This window comes from Heterodontus francisci, chromosome 4 (assembly GCF_036365525.1).
Source record: "Heterodontus francisci isolate sHetFra1 chromosome 4, sHetFra1.hap1, whole genome shotgun sequence".
In the NCBI taxonomy this organism is placed as follows: Eukaryota; Metazoa; Chordata; class Chondrichthyes; order Heterodontiformes; family Heterodontidae; genus Heterodontus; species Heterodontus francisci.
The window spans coordinates 8245583-8267961 of record NC_090374.1 but is presented as its reverse complement, the minus strand read 5'-3'; the positions used below and the strand labels follow the sequence as shown (position 1 = coordinate 8267961).

At 52.0% G+C, this 22379-nt stretch overlaps 1 protein-coding gene across 2 annotated transcripts in view; it reads left to right on the top strand.

The window, feature by feature from the left end:
* LOC137368880 (succinyl-CoA:3-ketoacid coenzyme A transferase 1, mitochondrial-like) overlaps positions 1–22379 on the top strand; it is a 134878-nt gene that overhangs the window by 96221 nt on the left and 16278 nt on the right. For both annotated transcript variants that reach the window (XM_068029112.1, XM_068029113.1), the window contains exons 12-13: positions 11564–11653; positions 14133–14213. In XM_068029112.1, coding sequence (XP_067885213.1) covers positions 11564–11653; positions 14133–14213 — 171 coding nt within the window. The remainder of the gene's footprint in view (positions 1–11563; positions 11654–14132; positions 14214–22379) is intronic.

Genomic DNA, 22379 nt, shown 5'->3' with positions numbered 1-22379 from the left:
AGTGTAGATATCTCCCTGAGGGGGCAGACAGATGCCAGTCAGAGTGTAGATATCTCCCTGAGGGGGCAGACAGACAGATGCCAGTCAGAGTGTAGATATCTCCCTGAGGGGGCAGACAGACAGATGCCAGTCAGAGTGTAGATATCTCCCTGAGGGGGCAGACAGACAGATGCCAGTCAGAGTGTAAATATCTCCGAGGGGGCAGACAGACAGATGCCAGTCAGAGTGTAGATATCTCCCTGAGGGGGCAGACAGACAGATGCCAGTCAGAGTGTAGATATCTCCCTGAGGGGGCAGACAGACAGATGCCAGTCAGAGTGTAGATATCTCCCTGGGGGGGCAGACAGATGCCAGTCAGAGTGTAGATATCTCCCTGAGGGGGCAGACAGACAGATGCCAGTCAGAGTGTAGATATCTCCCTGAGGGGGCAGACAGACAGATGCCAGTCAGAGTGTAGATATCTCCCTGAGGGGGCAGACAGATGCCAGTCAGAGTGTAGATATCTCCCTGAGGGGGCAGACAGACAGATGCCAGTCAGAGTGTAGATATCTCCCTGAGGGGGCAGACAGACAGATGCCAGTCAGAGTGTAGATATCTCCCTGAGGGGGCAGACAGACTGATGCCAGTCAGAGTGTAGATATCTCCCTGAGGGGGCAGACAGATGCCAGTCAGAGTGTAGATATCTCCCTGAGGGGGCAGACAGACAGATGCCAGTCAGAGTGTAGATATCTCCCTGAGGGGGCAGACAGACAGATGCCAGTCAGAGTGTAGATATCTCCCTGAGGGGGCAGACAGATGCCAGTCAGAGTGTAGATATCTCCCTGAGGGGGCAGACAGACTGATGCCAGTCAGAGTGTAGATATCTCCGAGGGGGCAGACAGATGCCAGTCAGAGTGTAGATATCTCCGAGGGGGCAGACAGATGCCAGTCAGAGTGTAGATATCTCCGAGGGGGCAGACAGATGCCAGTCAGAGTGTAGATATCTCCGAGGGGGCAGACAGACAGATGCCAGTCAGAGTGTAGATATCTCCCTGAGGGGGCAGACAGATGCCAGTCAGAGTGTAGATATCTCCCTGAGGGGGCAGACAGACAGATGCCAGTCAGAGTGTAGATATCTCCCTGAGGGGGCAGACAGACCGATGCCAGTCAGAGTGTAGATATCTCCCTGAGGGGGCAGACAGACAGATGCCAGTCAGAGTGTAGATATCTCCCTGAGGGGGCAGACAGATGCCAGTCAGAGTGTAGATATCTCCCTGAGGGGGCAGACAGACAGATTCCAGTCAGAGTGTAGATATCTCCCTGAGGGGGCAGACAGACAGATGCCAGTCAGAGTGTAGATATCTCCCTGAGGGGGCAGACAGACTGATGCCAGTCAGAGTGTAGATATCTCCCTGAGGGGGCAGACAGATGCCAGTCAGAGTGTAGATATCTCCCTGAGGGGGCAGACAGACAGATTCCAGTCAGAGTGTAGATATCTCCCTGAGGGGGCAGACAGACAGATGCCAGTCAGAGTGTAGATATCTCCCTGAGGGGGCAGACAGATGCCAGTCAGAGTGTAGATATCTCCCTGAGGGGGCAGACAGACTGATGCCAGTCAGAGTGTAGATATCCCCCTGAGGGGGCAGACAGACAGATGCCAGTCAGAGTGTAGATATCTCCCTGAGGGGGCAGACAGATGCCAGTCAGAGTGTAGATATCTCCCTGAGGGGGCAGACAGACTGATGCCAGTCAGAGTGTAGATGTCTCCCTGAGGGGGCAGACAGACAGATGCCAGTCAGAGTGTAGATATCTCCGAGGGGGCAGACAGATGCCAGTCAGAGTGTAGATATCTCCCTGAGGGGGCAGACAGACAGATGCCAGTCAGAGTGTAGATATCTCCCTGAGGGGGCAGACAGACAGATGCCAGTCAGTGTAGATATCTCCCTGAGGGGGCAGATAGACAGATGCCAGTCAGAGTGTAGATATCTCCGAGGGGGCAGACAGATGCCAGTCAGAGTGTAGATATCTCCCTGAGGGGGCAGACAGATGCCAGTCAGAGTGTAGATATCTCCCTGAGGGGGCAGACAGACAGATGCCAGTCAGAGTGTAGATATCTCCGAGGGGGCAGACAGATGCCAGTCAGAGTGTAGATATCTCCCTGAGGGGGCAGACAGATGCCAGTCAGAGTGTAGATATCTCCCTGAGGGGGCAGACAGACAGATGCCAGTCAGAGTGCAGATATCTCCGAGGGGGCAGACAGACTGATGCCAGTCAGAGTGTAGATATCTCCGAGGGGGCAGACAGACAGATGCCAGTCAGAGTGTCGATATTTCCGAGGGGGCAGACAGATGCCAGTCAGAGTGTAGATATCTCCCTGAGGGGGCAGACAGATGCCAGTCAGAGTGCAGATATCTCCCTGAGGGGGCAGACAGACAGATGCCAGTCAGAGTGTAGATATCTCCCTGAGGGGGCAGACAGATGCCAGTCAGAGTGTAGATATCTCCCTGAGGGGGCAGACAGACAGATGCCAGTCAGAGTGTAGATATCTCCCTGAGGGGGCAGACAGACAGATGCCAGTCAGAGTGTAGATATCTCCCTGAGGGGGCAGACAGATGCCAGTCAGAGTGTAGATATCTCCCTGGGGGGGCAGACAGATGCCAGTCAGAGTGTAGATATCTCCCTGAGGGGGCAGACAGACAGATGCCAGTCAGAGTGTAGATATCTCCCTGAGGGGACAGACAGACAGATGCCAGTCAGAGTGTAGATATCTCCCTGAGGGGGCAGACAGACAGATGCCAGTCAGAGTGTAGATATCTCCCTGAGGGGGCAGACAGACTGATGCCAGTCAGAGTGTAGATATCTCCCTGAGGGGGCAGACAGATGCCAGTCAGAGTGTAGATATCTCCCTGAGGGGGCAGACAGACAGATGCCAGTCAGAGTGTAGATATCTCCCTGAGGGGGCAGACAGACAGATGCCAGTCAGAGTGTAGATATCTCCCTGAGGGGGCAGACAGATGCCAGTCAGAGTGTAGATATCTCCCTGAGGGGGCAGACAGATGCCAGTCAGAGTGTAGATATCTCCCTGAGGGGGCAGACAGACAGATTCCAGTCAGAGTGTAGATATCTCCCTGAGGGGGCAGACAGACAGATGCCAGTCAGAGTGTAGATATCTCCCTGAGGGGGCAGACAGACTGATGCCAGTCAGAGTGTAGATATCTCCCTGAGGGGGCAGACAGATGCCAGTCAGAGTGTAGATATCTCCCTGAGGGGGCAGACAGACAGATTCCAGTCAGAGTGTAGATATCTCCCTGAGGGGGCAGACAGACAGATGCCAGTCAGAGTGTAGATATCTCCCTGAGGGGGCAGACAGATGCCAGTCAGAGTGTAGATATCTCCCTGAGGAGGCAGACAGACAGATTCCAGTCAGAGTGTAGATATCTCCCTGAGGGGGCAGACAGACAGATGCCAGTCAGAGTGTAGATATCTCCCTGAGGGGGCAGACAGATGCCAGTCAGAGTGTAGATATCTCCCTGAGGGGGCAGACAGACTGATGCCAGTCAGAGTGTAGATATCCCCCTGAGGGGGCAGACAGACAGATGCCAGTCAGAGTGTAGATATCTCCCTGAGGGGGCAGACAGATGCCAGTCAGAGTGTAGATATCTCCCTGAGGGGGCAGACAGACTGATGCCAGTCAGAGTGTAGATGTCTCCCTGAGGGGGCAGACAGACAGATGCCAGTCAGAGTGTAGATATCTCCGAGGGGGCAGACAGATGCCAGTCAGAGTGTAGATATCTCCCTGAGGGGGCAGACAGACAGATGCCAGTCAGAGTGTAGATATCTCCCTGAGGGGGCAGACAGACAGATGCCAGTCAGTGTAGATATCTCCCTGAGGGGGCAGATAGACAGATGCCAGTCAGAGTGTAGATATCTCCGAGGGGGCAGACAGATGCCAGTCAGAGTGTAGATATCTCCCTGAGGGGGCAGACAGATGCCAGTCAGAGTGTAGATATCTCCCTGAGGGGGCAGACAGACAGATGCCAGTCAGAGTGTAGATATCTCCGAGGGGGCAGACAGATGCCAGTCAGAGTGTAGATATCTCCCTGAGGGGGCAGACAGATGCCAGTCAGAGTGTAGATATCTCCCTGAGGGGGCAGACAGACAGATGCCTGTCAGAGTGTAGATATCTCCGAGGGGGCAGACAGACTGATGCCAGTCAGAGTGTAGATATCTCCGAGGGGGCAGACAGACAGATGCCAGTCAGAGTGTCGATATTTCCGAGGGGGCAGACAGATGCCAGTCAGAGTGTAGATATCTCCCTGAGGGGGCAGACAGATGCCAGTCAGAGTGCAGATATCTCCCTGAGGGGGCAGACAGACAGATGCCAGTCAGAGTGTAGATATCTCCCTGAGGGGGCAGACAGATGCCAGTCAGAGTGTAGATATCTCCCTGAGGGGGCAGACAGACAGATGCCAGTCAGAGTGTAGATATCTCCCTGAGGGGGCGGACAGACTGATGCCAGTCAGAGTGTAGATATCTCCCTGAGGGGGCAGACAGATGCCAGTCAGAGTGTAGATATCTCCCTGAGGGGGCAGACAGACAGATGCCAGTCAGAGTGTAGATATCTCCCTGAGGGGGCAGACAGACAGATGCCAGTCAGAGTGTAGATATCTCCCTGAGGGGGCAGACAGATGCCAGTCAGAGTGTAGATATATCCCTGAGGGGGCAGACAGACTGATGCCAGTCAGAGTGTAGATATCTCCGAGGGGGCAGACAGATGCCAGTCAGAGTGTAGATATCTCCGAGGGGGCAGACAGATGCCAGTCAGAGTGTAGATATCTCCGAGGGGGCAGACAGATGCCAGTCAGAGTGTAGATATCTCCGAGGGGGCAGACAGACAGATGCCAGTCAGAGTGTAGATATCTCCCTGAGGGGGCAGACAGATGCCAGTCAGAGTGTAGATATCTCCCTGAGGGGGCAGACAGACAGATGCCAGTCAGAGTGTAGATATCTCCCTGAGGGGGCAGACAGACAGATGCCAGTCAGAGTGTAGATATCTCCCTGAGGGGACAGACAGACTGATGCCAGTCAGAGTGTAGCTATCTCCCTGAGGGGGCAGACAGATGCCAGTCAGAGTGAAGATATCTCCCTGAGGGGGCAGACAGATGCCAGTCAGAGTGTAGATATCTCCCTGAGGGGGCAGACAGATGCCAGTCAGAGTGTAGATATCTCCCTGAGGGGGCAGACAGACAGATGCCAGTCAGAGTGTAGATATCTCCCTGAGGGGGCAGACAGACAGATGCCAGTCAGAGTGTAGATATCTCCCTGAGGGGGCAGACAGACAGATGCCAGTCAGAGTGTAGATATCTCCCTGAGGGGGCAGACAGACTGATGCCAGTCAGAGTGTAGATATCTCCCTGAGGGGGCAGACAGACAGATGCCAGTCAGAGTGTAGATATCTCCCTGAGGGGGCAGACAGATGCCAGTCAGAGTGTAGATATCTCCCTGAGGGGGCAGACAGACAGATTCCAGTCAGAGTGTAGATATCTCCCTGAGGGGGCAGACAGACAGATGCCAGTCAGAGTGTAGATATCTCCCTGAGGGGGCAGACAGATGCCAGTCAGAGTGTAGATATCTCCCTGAGGGGGCAGACAGACTGATGCCAGTCAGAGTGTAGATATCTCCCTGAGGGGGCAGACAGATGCCAGTCAGAGTGTAGATATCTCCCTGAGGGGGCAGACAAATGCCAGTCAGAGTGTAGATATCTCCCTGAGGGGGCAGACAGACAGATGCCAGTCAGAGTGTAGATGTCTCCCTGAGGGGGCAGACAGACAGATGCCAGTCAGAGTGTAGATATCTCCGAAGGGGCAGACAGATGCCAGTCAGAGTGTAGATATCTCCCTGAGGGGGCAGACAGACAGATGCCAGTCAGAGTGTAGATATCTCCCTGAGGGGGCAGACAGACAGATGCCAGTCAGTGTAGATATCTCCCTGAGGGGGCAGATAGACAGATGCCAGTCAGAGTGTAGATATCTCCGAGGGGGCAGACAGATGCCAGTCAGAGTGTAGATATCTCCCTGAGGGGGCAGACAGATGCCAGTCAGAGTGTAGATATCTCCCTGAGGGGGCAGACAGACAGATGCCAGTCAGAGTGTAGATATCTCCGAGGGGGCAGACAGATGCCAGTCAGAGTGTAGATATCTCCCTGAGGGGGCAGACAGATGCCAGTCAGAGTGTAGATATCTCCCTGAGGGGGCAGACAGACAGATGCCTGTCAGAGTGTAGATATCTCCGAGGGGGCAGACAGACTGATGCCAGTCAGAGTGTAGATATCTCCGAGGGGGCAGACAGACAGATGCCAGTCAGAGTGTAGATATCTCCCTGAGGGGGCAGACAGATGCCAGTCAGAGTGTAGATATCTCCCTGAGGGGGCAGACAGATGCCAGTCAGAGTGTAGATATCTCCCTGAGGGGGCAGACAGACAGATGCCAGTCAGAGTGTAGATATCTCCCTGGGGGGGCAGACAGATGCCAGTCAGAGTGTAGATATCTCCCTGAGGGGGCAGACAGACAGATGCCAGTCAGAGTGTAGATATCTCCCTGAGGGGGCAGACAGACAGATGCCAGTCAGAGTGTAGATATCTCCCTGAGGGGGCAGACAGATGCCAGTCAGAGTGTAGATATCTCCCTGAGGGGGCAGACAGACAGATGCCAGTCAGAGTGTAGATATCTCCCTGAGGGGGCAGACAGACAGATGCCAGTCAGAGTGTAGATATCTCCCTGAGGGGACAGACAGATGCCAGTCAGAGTGTAGATATCTCCCTGAGGGGGCAGACAGATGCCAGTCAGAGTGTAGGTATCTCCCTGAGGGGGCAGAAAGACAGATGCCAGTCAGAGTGTAGATATCTCCGAGGGGGCAGACAGACTGACGCCAGTCAGAGTGTAGATATCTCCCTGAGGGGGCAGACAGACAGATGCCAGTCAGGGTGTAGATATCTCCCTGAGGGGGCAGACAGACAGACGCCTGTCAGAGTGTAGATATCTCCCTGAGGGGACAGACAGACAGATGCCAGTCAGAGTGTAGATATCTCCCTGAGGGGGCAGACAGATGCCAGTCAGAGTGTAGATATCTCCCTGAGGGGGCAGACAGACAGATGCCAGTCAGAGTGTAGATATCTCCCTGAGGGGGCAGACAGACAGATGCCAGTCAGAGTGTAGATATCTCCCTGAGGGGGCAGACAGATGCCAGTCAGAGTGTAGATATCTCCCTGAGGGGGCAGACAGACAGATGCCAGTCAGAGTGTAGATATCTCCCTGAGGGGGCAGACAGACAGATGCCAGTCAGAGTGTAGATATCTCCGAGGGGGCAGGCAGATGCCAGTCAGAGTGTAGATATCTCCGAGGGGGCAGACAGACGCCAGTCAGAGTGTCGATATCTCCGAGGGGGCAGACAGACGCCAGTCAGAGTGTAGATATCTCCGAGGGGTCAGACAGACAGATGCCAGTCAGAGTGTAGATATCTCCCTGAGGGGGCAGACAGATGCCAGTCAGAGTGTAGATATCTCCCTGAGGGGGCAGACAGACAGATGCCAGTCAGAGTGTAGATATCTCCCTGAGGGGGCAGACAGACAGATGCCAGTCAGAGTGTAGATATCTCCGAGGGGGCAGACAGACAGATGCCAGTCAGAGTGTAGATATCTCCGAGGGGGCAGACAGATGCCAGTCAGAGTGTAGATATCTCCCTGAGGGGGCAGACAGACAGATGCCAGTCAGAGTGTAGATATCTCCGAGGGGGCAGAGAGACGCCAGTCAGATTGTAGATATCTCCGAGGGGGCAGACAAACGCCAGTCAGAGTGTAGATATCTCCGAGGGGGCAGACAGACAGATGCCAGTCAGAGTGTAGATATCTCCCTGAGGGGGCAGACAGACAGATGCCAGTCAGAGTGTAGATATCTCTGAGGGGGCAGACAGACAGATGCCAGTCAGAGTGTAGATATCTCCCTGAGGGGGCAGACAGACAGATGCCAGTCAGAGTGTAAATATCTCCGAGGGGGCAGACAGACAGATGCCAGTCAGAGTGTAGATATCTCCCTGAGGGGGCAGACAGACAGATGCCAGTCAGAGTGTAGATATCTCCCTGAGGGGGCAGACAGACAGATGCCAGTCAGGGTGTAGATATCTCCCTGAGGGGGCAGACAGACAGACGCCTGTCAGAGTGTAGATATCTCCCTGAGGGGACAGACAGACAGATGCCTGTCAGAGTGTAGATATCTCCCTGAGGGGACAGACAGACAGACGCCAGTCAGAGTGTAGATATCTCCCTGAGGGGGCAGACAGACAGATGCCAGTCAGAGTGTAGATATCTCCCTGAGGGGGCAGACAGACAGATGCCAGTCAGAGTGTAGATATCTCCGAGGGGGCAGGCAGATGCCAGTCAGAGTGTAGATATCTCCGAGGGGGCAGACAGACGCCAGTCAGAGTGTCGATATCTCCAAGGGGGCAGACAGACGCCAGTCAGAGTGTAGATATCTCCGAGGGGGCAGACAGACAGATGCCAGTCAGAGTGTAGATATCTCCCTGAGGGGGCAGACAGATGCCAGTCAGAGTGTAGATATCTCCCTGAGGGGGCAGACAGTCAGATGCCAGTCAGAGTGTAGATATCTCCCTGAGGGGGCAGACAGACAGATGCCAGTCAGAGTGTAGATATCTCCCTGAGGGGGCAGACAGACAGATGCCAGTCAGAGTGTAGATATCTCCGAGGGGGCAGAGAGACGCCAGTCAGATTGTAGATATCTCCGAGGGGGCAGACAGACGCCAGTCAGAGTGTAGATATCTCCGAGGGGGCAGACAGACAGATGCCAGTCAGAGTGTAGATATCTCCCTGAGGGGGCAGACAGACAGATGCCAGTCAGAGTGTAGATATCTCCGAGGGGGCAGACAGACAGATGCCAGGCAGAGTGTAGATTTCTCCCTGAGAGGGCAGACAGACAGATGCCAGTCAGAGTGTAGATATCTCCCTGAGGGGGCAGACAGACAGATGCCAGTCAGAGTGTAGATATCTCCCTGAGGGGGCAGACAGACAGATGCCAGTCAGAGTGTAGATATCTCCCTGAGGGGGCAGACAGACAGACGCCAGTCAGAATGTAGATATCTCCGAGGGGGCAGACAGACAGATGCCAGTCAGAGTGTAGATATCTCCCTGAGGGGGCAGACAGACAGATGCCAGTCAGAGTGTAGATATCTCCCTGAGGGGGCAGACAGACAGATGCCAGTCAGAGTGTAGATATCTCCCTGAGGGGGCAGACAGACAGATGCCAGTCAGAGTGTAGATATCTCCGAGGGGGCAGACAGACAGATGCCAGTCAGAGTGTAGATATCTCCCTGAGGGGGCAGACAGATGCCAATCAGAGTGTAGATATCTCCGAGGGGGCAGACAGATGCCAGTCAGAGTGCAGATATCTCCGAGGGGGCAGACAGACTGACGCCAGTCAGAGTGTAGATATCTCCGAGGGGGCAGACAGACAGACGCCAGTCAGAGTGTAGATATCTCCGAGGGGGCAGACAGACAGACGCCAGTCAGAGTGTAGATATCTCCGAGGGGGCAGACAGACAGATGCCAGTCAGAGTGTAGATATCTCCCTGAGAGGGCAGACAGACAGATGCCAGTCAGAGTGTAGATATCTCCCTGAGGGGGCAGACAGACAGACGCCAGTCAGAATGTAGATATCTCCGAGGGGGCAGACAGACAGATGCCAGTCAGAGTGTAGATATCTCCCTGAGGGGGCAGACAGACAGATGCCAGTCAGAGTGTAGATATCTCCGAGGGGGCAGACAGACAGATGCCAGTCAGAGTGTAGATATCTCCCTGAGGGGGCAGACAGACAGATGCCAGTCAGAGTGTAGATATCTCCGAGGGGGCAGACAGACAGATGCCAGTCAGAGTGTAGATATCTCCCTGAGGGGGCAGACAGACAGATGCCAGTCAGAGTGTAGATATCTCCCTGAGGGGGCAGACAGACAGATGCCAGTCAGAGTGTAGATATCTCCGAGGGGGCAGACAGACAGATGCCAGTCAGAGTGTAGATATCTCCGAGGGGGCAGACAGACAGATGCCAGTCAGAGTGTAGATATCTCCCTGAGGGGGCAGACAGATGCCAATCAGAGTGTAGATATCTCCGAGGGGGCAGACAGATGCCAGTCAGAGTGCAGATATCTCCGAGGGGGCAGACAGACTGACGCCAGTCAGAGTGTAGATATCTCCGAGGGGGCAGACAGACAGACGCCAGTCAGAGTGTAGATATCTCCGAGGGGGCAGACAGACAGACGCCAGTCAGAGTGTAGATATCTCCGAGGGGGCAGACAGACAGATGCCAGTCAGAGTGTAGATATCTCCCTGAGAGGGCAGACAGACAGATGCCAGTCAGAGTGTAGATATCTCCCTGAGGGGGCAGACAGACAGATGCCAGTCAGAGTGTAGATATCTCCGAGGGGGCAGACAGACAGATGCCAGTCAGAGTGTAGATATCTCCCTGAGGGGGCAGACAGACAGATGCCAGTCAGAGTGTAGATATCTCCCTGAGAGGGCAGACAGACAGATGCCAGTCAGAGTGTAGATATCTCCCTGAGGGGGCAGACAGACAGATGCCAGTCAGAGTGTAGATATCTCCGAGGGGGCAGACAGACAGATGCCAGTCAGAGTGTAGATATCTCCCTGAGGGGGCAGACAGACAGATGCCAGTCAGAGTGTAGATATCTCCCTGAGGGGGCAGACAGACTGATGCCAGTCAGAGTGTCGATATCTGCTTTTTGATGTGTTTGCTTGAAGCTACGATTCAGTGAGCCTCTTTTCTCCTTTAATGCGTCAGTAATTAACGACTGATTGTGTAGTTTGTTGGCAGTGTGTGAGACTGACATTCTTTCCGTTCAGTTGAGCACTGATTTCTGCAGCTGACTGTCACACTGCCTGTGCTCTCTACCTCACTGAAATGTGTTTTGTTGGCAATGTTCTCAAGGTCATTATTCTCTTTTCAACATTGCATGTCACCAGTTTATTTTTAGGAGTTCATTGCATTTTTATTGCACTGGTGAGTCTCTCGAGGGAACTCTGACTCTAATCATTGCTGCTCAGTAGAAAGCTCGTGGGCAGGCAGTTAATGTATACAGCTGCCCCAATCGCCCATCCCCCATCGAACTGACCGCCCTCCCTGACCCCCACACTGAACCCCCGAGCCCCACACTGAACCCCCGAGCCCCACACTGAACCCCCCCTGACCCCCCCACACCGACCCCCCCCCCCCCAGCCCCCTTACACTGACCCCCCCAGCCGCCCCACACCCCAGCCCGCCCACACCGTCCCTCCGACCCCACACTGACCCCTCCACCCCCACCCCCCTGTGATTGCGCTGCCTTCCGACAGGCCCCAAGAGGCACCTCCTTTTAGTGGTTGAGCAGGATCCCAGCTGGAAAGGTAGCAGGGTCCTTTAAATATGCAGATTGGGCTCCGACACTATGACTACAATCTGTCCAATGGGGTTATGGCGGATTTTGCTCCCACAGCAATGTTTAATGTGATCTCTTTGTGTCCCAGGGGAAGATGGTGAAAGGAATGGGAGGAGCCATGGATCTGGTGGCCAGTGCTGACACCAAAGTAGTTGTTACCATGGAGCATTCTGCAAAGGTAATGAGAGCAGCTTGTCTGCGGGGGTGGGGGAGTGGGGGGTGCGGTGGGGAACAGAGCAGCCTGTCTGTGGGGGTGGTGGGAGGAGTGGGGGGCGGGGAGGGGGGGTGGGGAACAGAGCAGCCTGTCTGTTGGGGGAGGAGTGGGGGGTGCGGGGAGGGGGGGGTGGGGAACAGAGCAGCCTGTCTGCGGGGGTTGTGGAGGGTAGTGGGGGGTGCGGGGAGGGGGGGGGAACAGAGCAGCCTGTCTGCGGGGGTGGGGGGAGGAGTGGGAGGTGCAGGGAGGGGGGGAGGAACAGAGCAGCCTGTCGGTGGGGGGGGGGGGGAGTGGGGGTTGCGGGGAGGGGATGGGAAACAGAGCAGCCTGTCTGCGGGAGTAGTGGGGGGTGCAGGGAGGGAGGGAGGAACAGAGCAGCCTGTCTGCGGGGGTGGCGGGGGGTGCAGGGAGGGGGGGAGGAACAGAGCAGCCTGTCTGCGGGGGTGGGGGGGGGAGTGGGGGGTGCGGGGAGGGGGTTGGAAACACAGCAGCCTGTCTGCGGGGGTGGGGGGATTAGTGGGGGGTGCGGGGAGGGGGTTGGAAACACAGCAGCCTGTCGGGAGGGTGGGGGTGGTGACGTGCACCATCCTCCCAGAGTGCTGGGTATGGCTGAGTTATTGAATCACAGCCACAGGGCACTTCCTTTGAAATAGGGCTGATTGTAGATGATCCCAATTTTTGGTTTCAATTCAATCTCTAGTTGTGAGCATTGTTGTCAAGGCCCATCCTTAGTTACCCTGGCTGAGCGACTCTCTGGACCAGTTCAGACGTCTGGGCCTGGAGTCACATATCGGCCTGATTAGTTAAGGAAAACAAAGGAAAAAAGATCAGTTAAGGACTGCAGTTTTCCTTCCCGAAAGGACACTAGTCACCTTCATTGATGCTTCCATACTTTTTATTATATTCTTTCATGGGATGTGGGCGTCACTGGCCAGGCCAGCATTCATTGCCCATCCCTAATTGTCCTTGAGAAGGTGGTGGTGAGCTGCCTTCTTGAACCGCTGCAGTCCATGTGGGGTAGGTACACCCACAGTGCTGTTAGGAAGGGAGTTCCAGGATTTTGACCCAGCGACAGTGAAGGAACGGCGATATAGTTCCAAGTCAGGATGGTGTGTGACTTGGAGGGGAACTTGCAGGTGGTGGTGTTCCCATGCATCTGCTGCTCTTGTCCTTCTTGTTGGTAGAGGTCGTGGGTTTGGAAGGTGCTGTCGAAGGAGCCTTGGTGCATTGCTGCAGTGCATCTTGTCGAGGGTACACACTGCTGCCACTGTGTGTTGGTGGTGGAGGGAGTGAATGTTTGTAGATGGGGTGCCAATCAAGCGGGCTGCTTTGTCCTGGATGGTATCGAGCTTCTTGAGTGTTGTTGGAGCTGCACCCATCCAGGCAAGTGGAGAGTATTCCATCACACTCCTGACTTGTGCCTTGTAGATGGTGGACAGGCTTTGGGGAGTCAGGAGGTGAGTTATTCGCCACAGGATTCCTAGCCTCTGACCTGCTCTTGTAGTCATGGTATTTATATGGCTACTCCAGTTCAGTTTCTGGTCAATGGTGACCCCCCAGGATGTTGATCGTGGGGGATTCAGCGATGGTTATGCCGTTGAATGTCAAGGGGAGATGGTCATTGCCTGGCACTTGTTTGGTGTGAATGTCATCAGCCCAAGCCTGAATGTTGTCCAGCCACAGAGGCTGAGGAGTTCTATGGAGTAGCTGGAAGATTAAAAGTAGCATCTTGTAATGACAGGTACAATGCAACAAAACCATTTTAATGAGAATGTCTCACTTTCCAGTTCCTTTGAGGAAATTACACTGAGTAGAGTAGAGGGTGGTCTCCACCTTTGTGAAGAGGATGGTCAATGATCTCTGTGTCAAGACCCCTTTGCTGAGGTTTCTCAGCACCATTTGTGCTGCTCCAGGACACTTCATGGACTCTGACAGTGAATTACTCCTTTTTTAACATTATTTTATGGGATGTGGGCTAGTTTATTGTCTATCCATAATTGCCCTTGAATTGAGTGGTTTACTCGGCCATTTCAGACGGCGGTTAAGAGTCGACATTGCTGTGGGTCTGGAGTCACATGTAGGCCAGACCAGGTAAGGACAGCAGATTTCCTTCCCTAAAGGACATAAGTGAACTAGATGGGTTTTTACAACAATCGACAATGGTTTCATGGTCACCATTAGACTAGCTTTTAATTCCAGATTTATTAATTGAATTCAAATTTCACCAGCTGCTGTGGTGGGATTCGAACCCATGTTCCCCCCAGAACCTGGGCTGTGGATTACTGGTTCAGTGACATTACCGCTATGTCACCACCTCCCTGTACTCTTGAGAAGTCCCAGACAAATGAGTGGAAGGTCATGTAACCCTGTGTAAAATATAATACCTGCGAGTGAGATGCCAACCATGCAGATACTAATATATACCATGCTGTGTCTCCCACAGGGTGGGGCACACAAGATCCTGGAGAAGTGTAATTTACCACTGACTGGCAAACGTTGTGTGAACCGAATCATCACTGAGAAGGTAAGGATTCCATTTCACACCTTTGCAACTGGGAGTTTAAACAAAAATTCATTCTTGGGATATAGGCTTTGCTGGCAAGGACACTTACTACTCATCCTTATTACCCTTGAGAAGGTGGTGGTGATGTATCTTCTTGAAGCATTGCAGTATGTGTGGTGTAAGTACACTCATAGTGTGCTTCGGTCAGCAGTCATAGAATCATTACAGCACGGGAGGCCATTCATCCCATTGAATCCATGCCAGCTCTCTGTCGAGCAACCCACTCATGTCCCATTCCCCCAATCTATCCCCATAGTCCTGCTAGTTTATTTCCCTCTATCCCTGTTCGAACGAAAGGTCACTGACCTGAAACATTAACTCTGCTTCTCTCTCCACGGATGCTGCCAGACCTGCTGAGTATTTCCAGCACTTTTTGTTTTTATTTCCTCTTGAATTCATTGATTGTCTCTACTTTCTTCACCCTCGTGGGCAGTGACTTCCAGGTCATTACCACCCGCTGTGTAAAAATGTTCTTCCTCATATTCCCCCTCTTATCACTTGTCTAAAACCTTCAATCTGTGTCCCCTAGTCCTTGTACCATTTGTTAATGGGAACAGTTTTTCATTGTCTACCTTATGTAGGCCTGTCATACTCTTGTACACCTCTATCAAACCTCCCCTCAATCTCCTTTGCTCCAGGGAAAACAAACCCAACTTTTCCAAATCAACCTTGTCGCTACAATCCCTCATCCCTGGAACCATTCTGGTAAATCTCCTCTGCACCCTCTCAAGGACCCTCACATCCTTCCTAAAGTGTGTTGACCAGAACTGAACAGGAATTCCGGTGACTATGAAGGAGCAGCCGATAGATGTCCCAGTCAGGATGATGTGTGATGGAGGGGAATTTGTAGGTGTTGGAGTTGCGGGTTTGGGAGGTGCTGTTGAAGAAATGGCAGACGTCAGCGGTGGCCAGGGGCTGAGGTAAATCCCAGCTTAGTTTAAATAAATAGAACTGGGGCTATAATCTCAGGATAAAGGGGCAGCCATTTCTGACTGAAGAATTTCTGCACTCTGAAGTTTGTGGACTGGGAATTCTCTTCCCTAGCATGCTGTAGCTGCTCAGTGGTTGGGTATTTTCAAGGCTGCGAGAGATTGATTTCTGAATTCTGAGGAAATCCCGGGATATGGCAGAAGTGGAGTTGAGATAGCAGATCAGCCAGGATTATATTGAATGACAGAGCAGGCTCAAGGGGCCGAATGACCTACTCCTGCTCCGATTTCTTATGCTCTTAAATTAGAACAAGTTCCAGAGTCTGGAGACCAGTTTAAGGGGAGACCTCATTAAGGGATCTTAAATATTCAAAGGTACAGAGAAGGCAAACTCAGAATCTTCCTTCAAACGGAGACTGGAAAGTAGGAGCAACAGAAATGCAGAGAAAATATTGAAAAGGAAATTTTGAAATTAGCTTTGAGAAAACTTCCCTCAAAAGTAAGCAATGTTTGGAAAGATCAAATAAGAACTAGTTACTAATGGCAAAAGAGGCGGGGCTATCTAATACAGAAGATGACACGATGGGAGAGTTAATGTACCAAAGGGAGCGGCTTTGGGAGATTTAATGTAATTTCCTGCTCTGTATAGCTCAGTACTCCAGCGGACTGAGATCAGCTAACTTTGCATCGGCTGCATCTTCAGTTTGGTCTTCGTGCTGTGTGTGGTTCAGTGGGTAGACAGTGCATTTAGTCTCATTGAACCCACATTTAACGCTAACAGCTTGATATTGAGCATTCCCACACTCCCTGCATATACATGCACTAAGGAAGGGACAGATGCAACAGAGGTAATAGGGCATTCGTGACTAAGGCCACATCAGGGAATAATAGAAAAGAAAATTAAAGTTAAAGGCAGTACATCTGAAAGCACCAAGTATTCGCAACAAATTAGATGAATTAATAACACAGAAATTAAAAGTTTGACCTGTTAGCCATTACGGAGACATGGTTGCAAAGTGACCAAGGTTGGAAACTAAATAATCCAAGATACTTAACTTTTAGAAGAGATGGGCAAAATGGAAAAGGAGGAGGAGTAGCTCGAGATAATAAAAGATGGGATAAGGACAGTAGACAGAAAGGATCTTAGCCCAGAAAATTAAGATGTAGAATCAGTTTGGTGGAGCTAAGTGACCTGGAAGAGGCAGAAAAGGGAATGGTTTATAGGCTCCCCAACAGTAATTGTCACATCAGGCAGAGGATATGCCAGGAAATTAGAGCTGTATGTAACAGAGGTAATACAACAACACTGAAGAACTTTAATGTTCATACAGATTGGGCAAACCAAATTTAGTTATAGTATGGAAGACAAGTTCATGGAAGCCATTGAGGATAGTTTTCTGAATCAGTGTGTCGAGAAATCAACTCAGGAGCAGACTATTTTAGATTTAGTATTTAGCAAAAAAGCGGGATTAGTTAATAAACTTATAGTGAAAGAGCCTTTTGGGAAGAGTGAGTGTAATATGATAGAATTTTATATTGAGTTCAAGAGTGATTTAGTTAAGTCCAAAACTGGGGTCTTAAATCTGAACAAAGCATATTACGTACGTATGAGAGGCGAGTTGGCTAAAGTAGATTGGGAAACTGAGAGATATAACTGTAGATGAGCAATGGAAAACATTTTAAGGAGTAAAAACCCGACAGGAAAAGTGGTCCAACACTGGCTAATGAGAAGCGAAAGATAGTATTAGATTAAAGGCTTATAAGGTTGCCAAAAACAGCAGTAAGCCCAAGGATTGGGAAGATTTTAGAATTCAGGAAAGAACGGCCAAGAAATAGACAGGGAAAATAGGATATGAGAGTAAACTAGCAAGATTAAGAAAGACATTGTAAAAGAGAATGTGGGGCCCTTAGAGGCAGAGACAGGAGAGGTTATTTCAAAGAATAAGAAAATGGCAGAGATATTAAATGAATACTTTTGTATCTGCAGTGGTTCAAGAAGGCAGCTCACCACCACCTTTTTAAGGGCAATTAGGGATGGGCAACAAATGCTGTCTTAGCCAGCATGGCTGATCTGATTTGTGGCCTTAACTCCAATTTCCTCCCTGTTCCCCATAAACCTTGACTTTCCGATAGTTCAAGAATATAACTCAGTCTTGAATATATTCAATGACTCAGCCTCCGCTGCTGTCTGGGGTAAAGAATTCCAAAGATTAACGACCCTCAAAAAGGTACAAAAGGTGAAGTCACACGGGATCAGAGGTGAGCTGGCAAGATGGATACAGAACTGGCTCGGTCATAGAAGACAGAGGGTAGTAGTGGAAGGGCGCTTTTCTGAATGGAGGGATGTGACTAGTGGTGTTCCGCAGGGATCTGTGCTGGGACCTTTGCTGTTTGTAGTATATATAAATGATTTGGAGGAAAATGTAGCTGGTCTGATTAGTAAGTTTGTGGACAACACAAAGGTTGGTGGAGTTGCGGACAGTGATGAGGATTGTCAGAGGATACAGCAGGATATAGATCGGTTGGAGACTTGGGCGGAGAAATGGCAAATGGAGTTTAATCCGGACAAATGTGAGGTAATGCATTTTGGAAGGTCTAATGCAGGTGGGAAGTATACAGTAAATGGCAGAACCCTTAGGAGTATTGACAGGCAGAGAGATCTGGGCGTACAGGTCCACAGATCACTGAAAGTGACAGTGCAGGTGGATAAGGTAGTCAAGAAGGCATACGGCATGCTTGCCTTCATCGGTCGGGGAATACAGTATAAAAATTGGCAATTCATGTTGCAGCCGTACAGAACTTTAGTTAGGCCACACTTGGAATATTGCGAGCAATTCTGGTCGTCACACTACCAGAAAGACGTGGAGGCTTTGGAGAGGGTACAGAGGAGGTTTACCAGGATGTTGCCTGGTCTGGAGGGCATTAGCTATGAGGAGAGGTTGGATAAACTTGGATTGTTTTCACTGGAACGACGGAGGTGGAGGGGCGACATGATAGAGGTTTACAAAGTTATGAGCGGCATGGACAGAGTGGATAGTCAGAAGCTTTTTCCCAGGGTGGAAGAGTCAGTCACTAGGGGACATAGGTTTAAGGTGAGAGGGGCAAAGTTTAGAGGGGATGTGTGCGACAAGTTCTTTACACAGAGGGTGGTGAGTGCTTGGAACATGTTGCCGGGGGAGGTGGTGGAAGCAGGTACCATAGAGATGTTTCAGAGGCATCTTGACAAATACATGAATAGAATGGGAATAGAGGGATACAGTCCCTGGAAGTGCAGAACAAAGAACAGTACAGCACAGGAACAGGCCATTCGGCCCTCCAAGCCTGCGCCGATCTTGATGCCTGCCTAAACTAAAACCTTCTGCACTTCCGGGGCCCATATCCCTCTATTCCCATCCTATTCATGTATTTGTCAAGGTGTCTCTTAAACGTCTCTATCGATCCCTGCGGAACACCACTGGTCACATCCCTCCATTCATAAAAGCACCCTTCCACTGATACCCTCTGTCTTTTATGACCGAGCCAGTTCTGTATCCATCTTGCCAGCTCACCTCTGATCCTGGTGTTAGTTTAGACAGGCATCAAGATCGGCGCAGGCTTGGAGGGCCGAATGGCCTGTTCCTGTGCTGTACTGTGCTTTGTTCTCTGAGAGAAGAAATTCCTCATCAACTCTGTCTTAAATGGGCGACCCCAGTTCTGAAACTGTGCCCCCTCGTTCCAGATTCCCCCACAAGGAGATCCTCTCAGCATCTACCCTGGCAAGCCCCCTCAGAATGTTTTATGTTTCAATAAGATCACAGAAGCAGAATATTTTTTAATCTGCCGTCCTTCCCTGGTCTGGCCTACATGTGACTCCAGACCCACAGCAATGTGACTGTCTCTTAAATGCCCTCTGAAATGGCCCAGCAAGCCACTCAGTTCAAGGGCAATTAGGGATGGGCAATAAATGCTGGCCTAGTCAGCAATGCCCACATCCCATGAAAGAATAAAAAAAAAATTGGTGAGGGAAATGCAATGCTGAATTCAGAGAGATTTGGGTGTTTTTGTCCATGAATCACAGAAAGTTAACATGCAGGTACAGCAAGCAGTTAAGAAAGCAAATGATATGTTAGCCTTGATTACAAGGAGATTGGAGTATGTGTAAAAAATTCTCACTACAATTGTACAGGGCCTTGGTGAGACCACACCTGGAGTACTGTGTACAGTTTGAGTCTCCTTATCGAAGGAAGGATAAACATGCCTGAGAGAGGTTACACTAGACTGCTTCCTCTGCTGAGGGGAATGTTCTGTAAAGATTGTTTGAGTAGACTCGGCCTATGTTCCCGAGCATTTAGAAGAATGAGAGGCGATTTCATTGAAACAGATTACATTTTTAAGGGATTTGACAGGGTAGATGCTGAGAAACTGTTTCCCCTGCTGGAGGGATCTAGAACACAGGGTCACAGACTCAGAATAAGACATGGGCCATTTTGGACTGAGATGAGGAGAAATGTCTTCACTCGAACGGTTGTGAATCTTTGAAATTCTCCACCGCAGAGAGCTGTGAATACCCAGTCATTGACAAAATTCAAGATTTTTGGGTGCACAGGGAATGAAGGGATATGGGGATAGTGCGGGGAAGAGGAGTTAAGGTAGATGACCAGCCATGATCTCATTGCATGACAGAGCAGGCTAGAGGGGCTGAATGGCCGGCACAAGCTCCTATCTCTTACCTTCTTATTGTGGATTAGTTGGCCTCATCTCACCCTCCCCCACACATCATTTTACCGTTGAATAACGAGTAGCTCTGGCCAGGCCAAGGACACGGCCCCTTTAAGAACAGATAGCGTGGAGAGTTACTGTCTGGCACAGATTGAGGTGGCAGCTTTTTAATAATTGTTGTAGAAGAGTTCAGCAGCTTGGCTGGTGTCAGTGCAACGCCCTGCTGTTGCAGCAGTATTGCAACAGAGGCTACCTTGGAATGACATTTCAAGGTCGGAAAGTTCCAGAATTAGCTTTTTTAGAGAGTTTACCTGCAGTTAGTTTTTCTGTTTTCAGTCTCTGGGCTGGATTTTCTGCTGGAGGGGGGGCTCCCGGCGCTGGGCTGAAAAGGCGGGCCTCTGCATGTTTGTGCCTAGTATGATCGCTGGGAGACAGGCCCTCTGGCTCGGCCCCCATCCCTCCACCCATCGCGATTCTCCGTGCCCCAGCCTGGGGGCGGGTGGGTTTACCGAATCCCAGCCTCTGACTCTCTTTCACACATTCTTCTGCACCTATAATCTGGTCTGTTCTATTTCTCTTTCTGTTTGTCACTCTATCTCCATAACTCTCGTTTTCTCTCTTTTACTCTCTCTATTGCACAACGATACTGCACTGAAATTTCGGGACCCTCAAAGGCCAGAACAGAAGGGGGGGGGGGGGGCGGGGGAGGTGCGGTGGGGTCGAAAATACCTGCGCTGCGCAGCGTGTCAGTTGCAGGATGGTGTTCCGGGCGGTTTGTCAGTTGCAGGATGGTGTTCCGGACGGTGTGTCAGTTGCAGGATGCTGTTCCGGACGGTGTGTCAGTTGCAGGATGGTGTTCCGGACGGTGTGTCAGTTGCAGGATGCTGTTCCGGACGGTGTGTCAGTTGCAGGATGCTGTTCCGGACTGTGTGTCAGTTGCAGGATGGTGTTCCGGACGGTGTGTCAGTTGCAGGATGGTGTTCCGGGCGGTGTTCCAGACGGTGTGTCAGTTGCAGGATGGTGTTCCGGACGGTGTGTCAGTTGCAGGATGCTGTTCCGGACGGTGTGTCAGTTGCAGGATGCTGTTCCGGACGGTGTGTCAGTTGCAGGATGGTGTTCCGGGCGGTGTGTCAGTTGCAGGATGGTGTTCCGGGCGGTGTTCCAGACGGTGTTTCAGTTGCAGGATGCTGTTCCGGGCGGTTTGTCAGTTGCAGGATGGTGTTCCGGACGGTGTGTCAGTTGCAGGATGGTGTTCCGGGCGGTTTGTCAGTTGCAGGATGGTGTTCCGGACGGTGTGTCAGTTGCAGGATGGTGTTCCGGACGGTGTGTCAGTTGCAGGATGCTGTTCCGGACGGTGTGTCAGTTGCAGGATGCTGTTCCGGACGGTGTGTCAGTTGCAGGATGCTGTTCCGGACGGTGTGTCAGTTGCAGGATGGTGTTCCGGAAGGTGTGTCAGTTGCAGGATGGTGTTCCGGACGGTGTGTCAGTTGCAGGATGCTGTTCCGGACGGTGTGTCAGTTGCAGGATGCTGTTCCGGACTGTGTGTCAGTTGCAGGATGGTGTTCCGGACGGTGTGTCAGTTGCAGGATGGTGTTCCGGGCGGTGTTCCAGACGGTGTGTCAGTTGCAGGATGGTGTTCCGGACGGTGTGTCAGTTGCAGGATGCTGTTCCGGACGGTGTGTCAGTTGCAGGATGGTGTTCCGGACGGTGTGTCAGTTGCAGGATGGTGTTCCGGGCGGTTTGTCAGTTGCAGGATGGTGTTCCGGACGGTGTGTCAGTTGCAGGATGGTGTTCCGGACGGTGTGTCAGTTGCAGGATGCTGTTCCGGACGGTGTGTCAGTTGCAGGATGGTGTTCCGGACGGTGTGTCAGTTGCAGGATGGTGTTCCGGGCGGTTTGTCAGTTGCAGGATGGTGTTCCGGACGGTGTGTCAGTTGCAGGATGGTGTTCCGGGCGGTGTGTCAGTTGCAGGATGGTGTTCCGGGCGGTGTTCCAGACGGTGTTTCAGTTGCAGGATGCTGTTCCGGGCGGTGTGTCAGTTGCAGGATGGTGTTCCGGGCGGTGTTCCAGACGGTGTTTCAGTTGCAGGATGCTGTTCCGGACGGTGTGTCGGTTGCAGGACGGTGTTCCGGACGGTGTGTCAGTTGCAGGACGGTGTTCCGGGCGGCGTGTCAGTTGCAGGACGGTGTTCCGGACGGTGTGTCAGTTGCAGGATGGTGTTCCGGACGGTGTGTCAGTTGCAGGATGGTGTTCCGGACGGTGTGTCAGTTGCAGGATGGTGTTCCGGACGGTGTGTCAGTTGCAGGATGGTGTTCCGGGCGGTGTGTCAGTTGCAGGACGGTGTTCCGGACGGTGTGTCAGTTGCAGGATGGTGTTCCGGGCGTTGTTCCGGGCGGTGTGTCAGTTGCAGGATGGTGTTCCGGACGGTGTGTCAGTTGCAGGATGCTGTTCCGGATGGTGTGTCAGTTGCAGGATGGTGTTCCGGACGGTGTGTCAGTTGC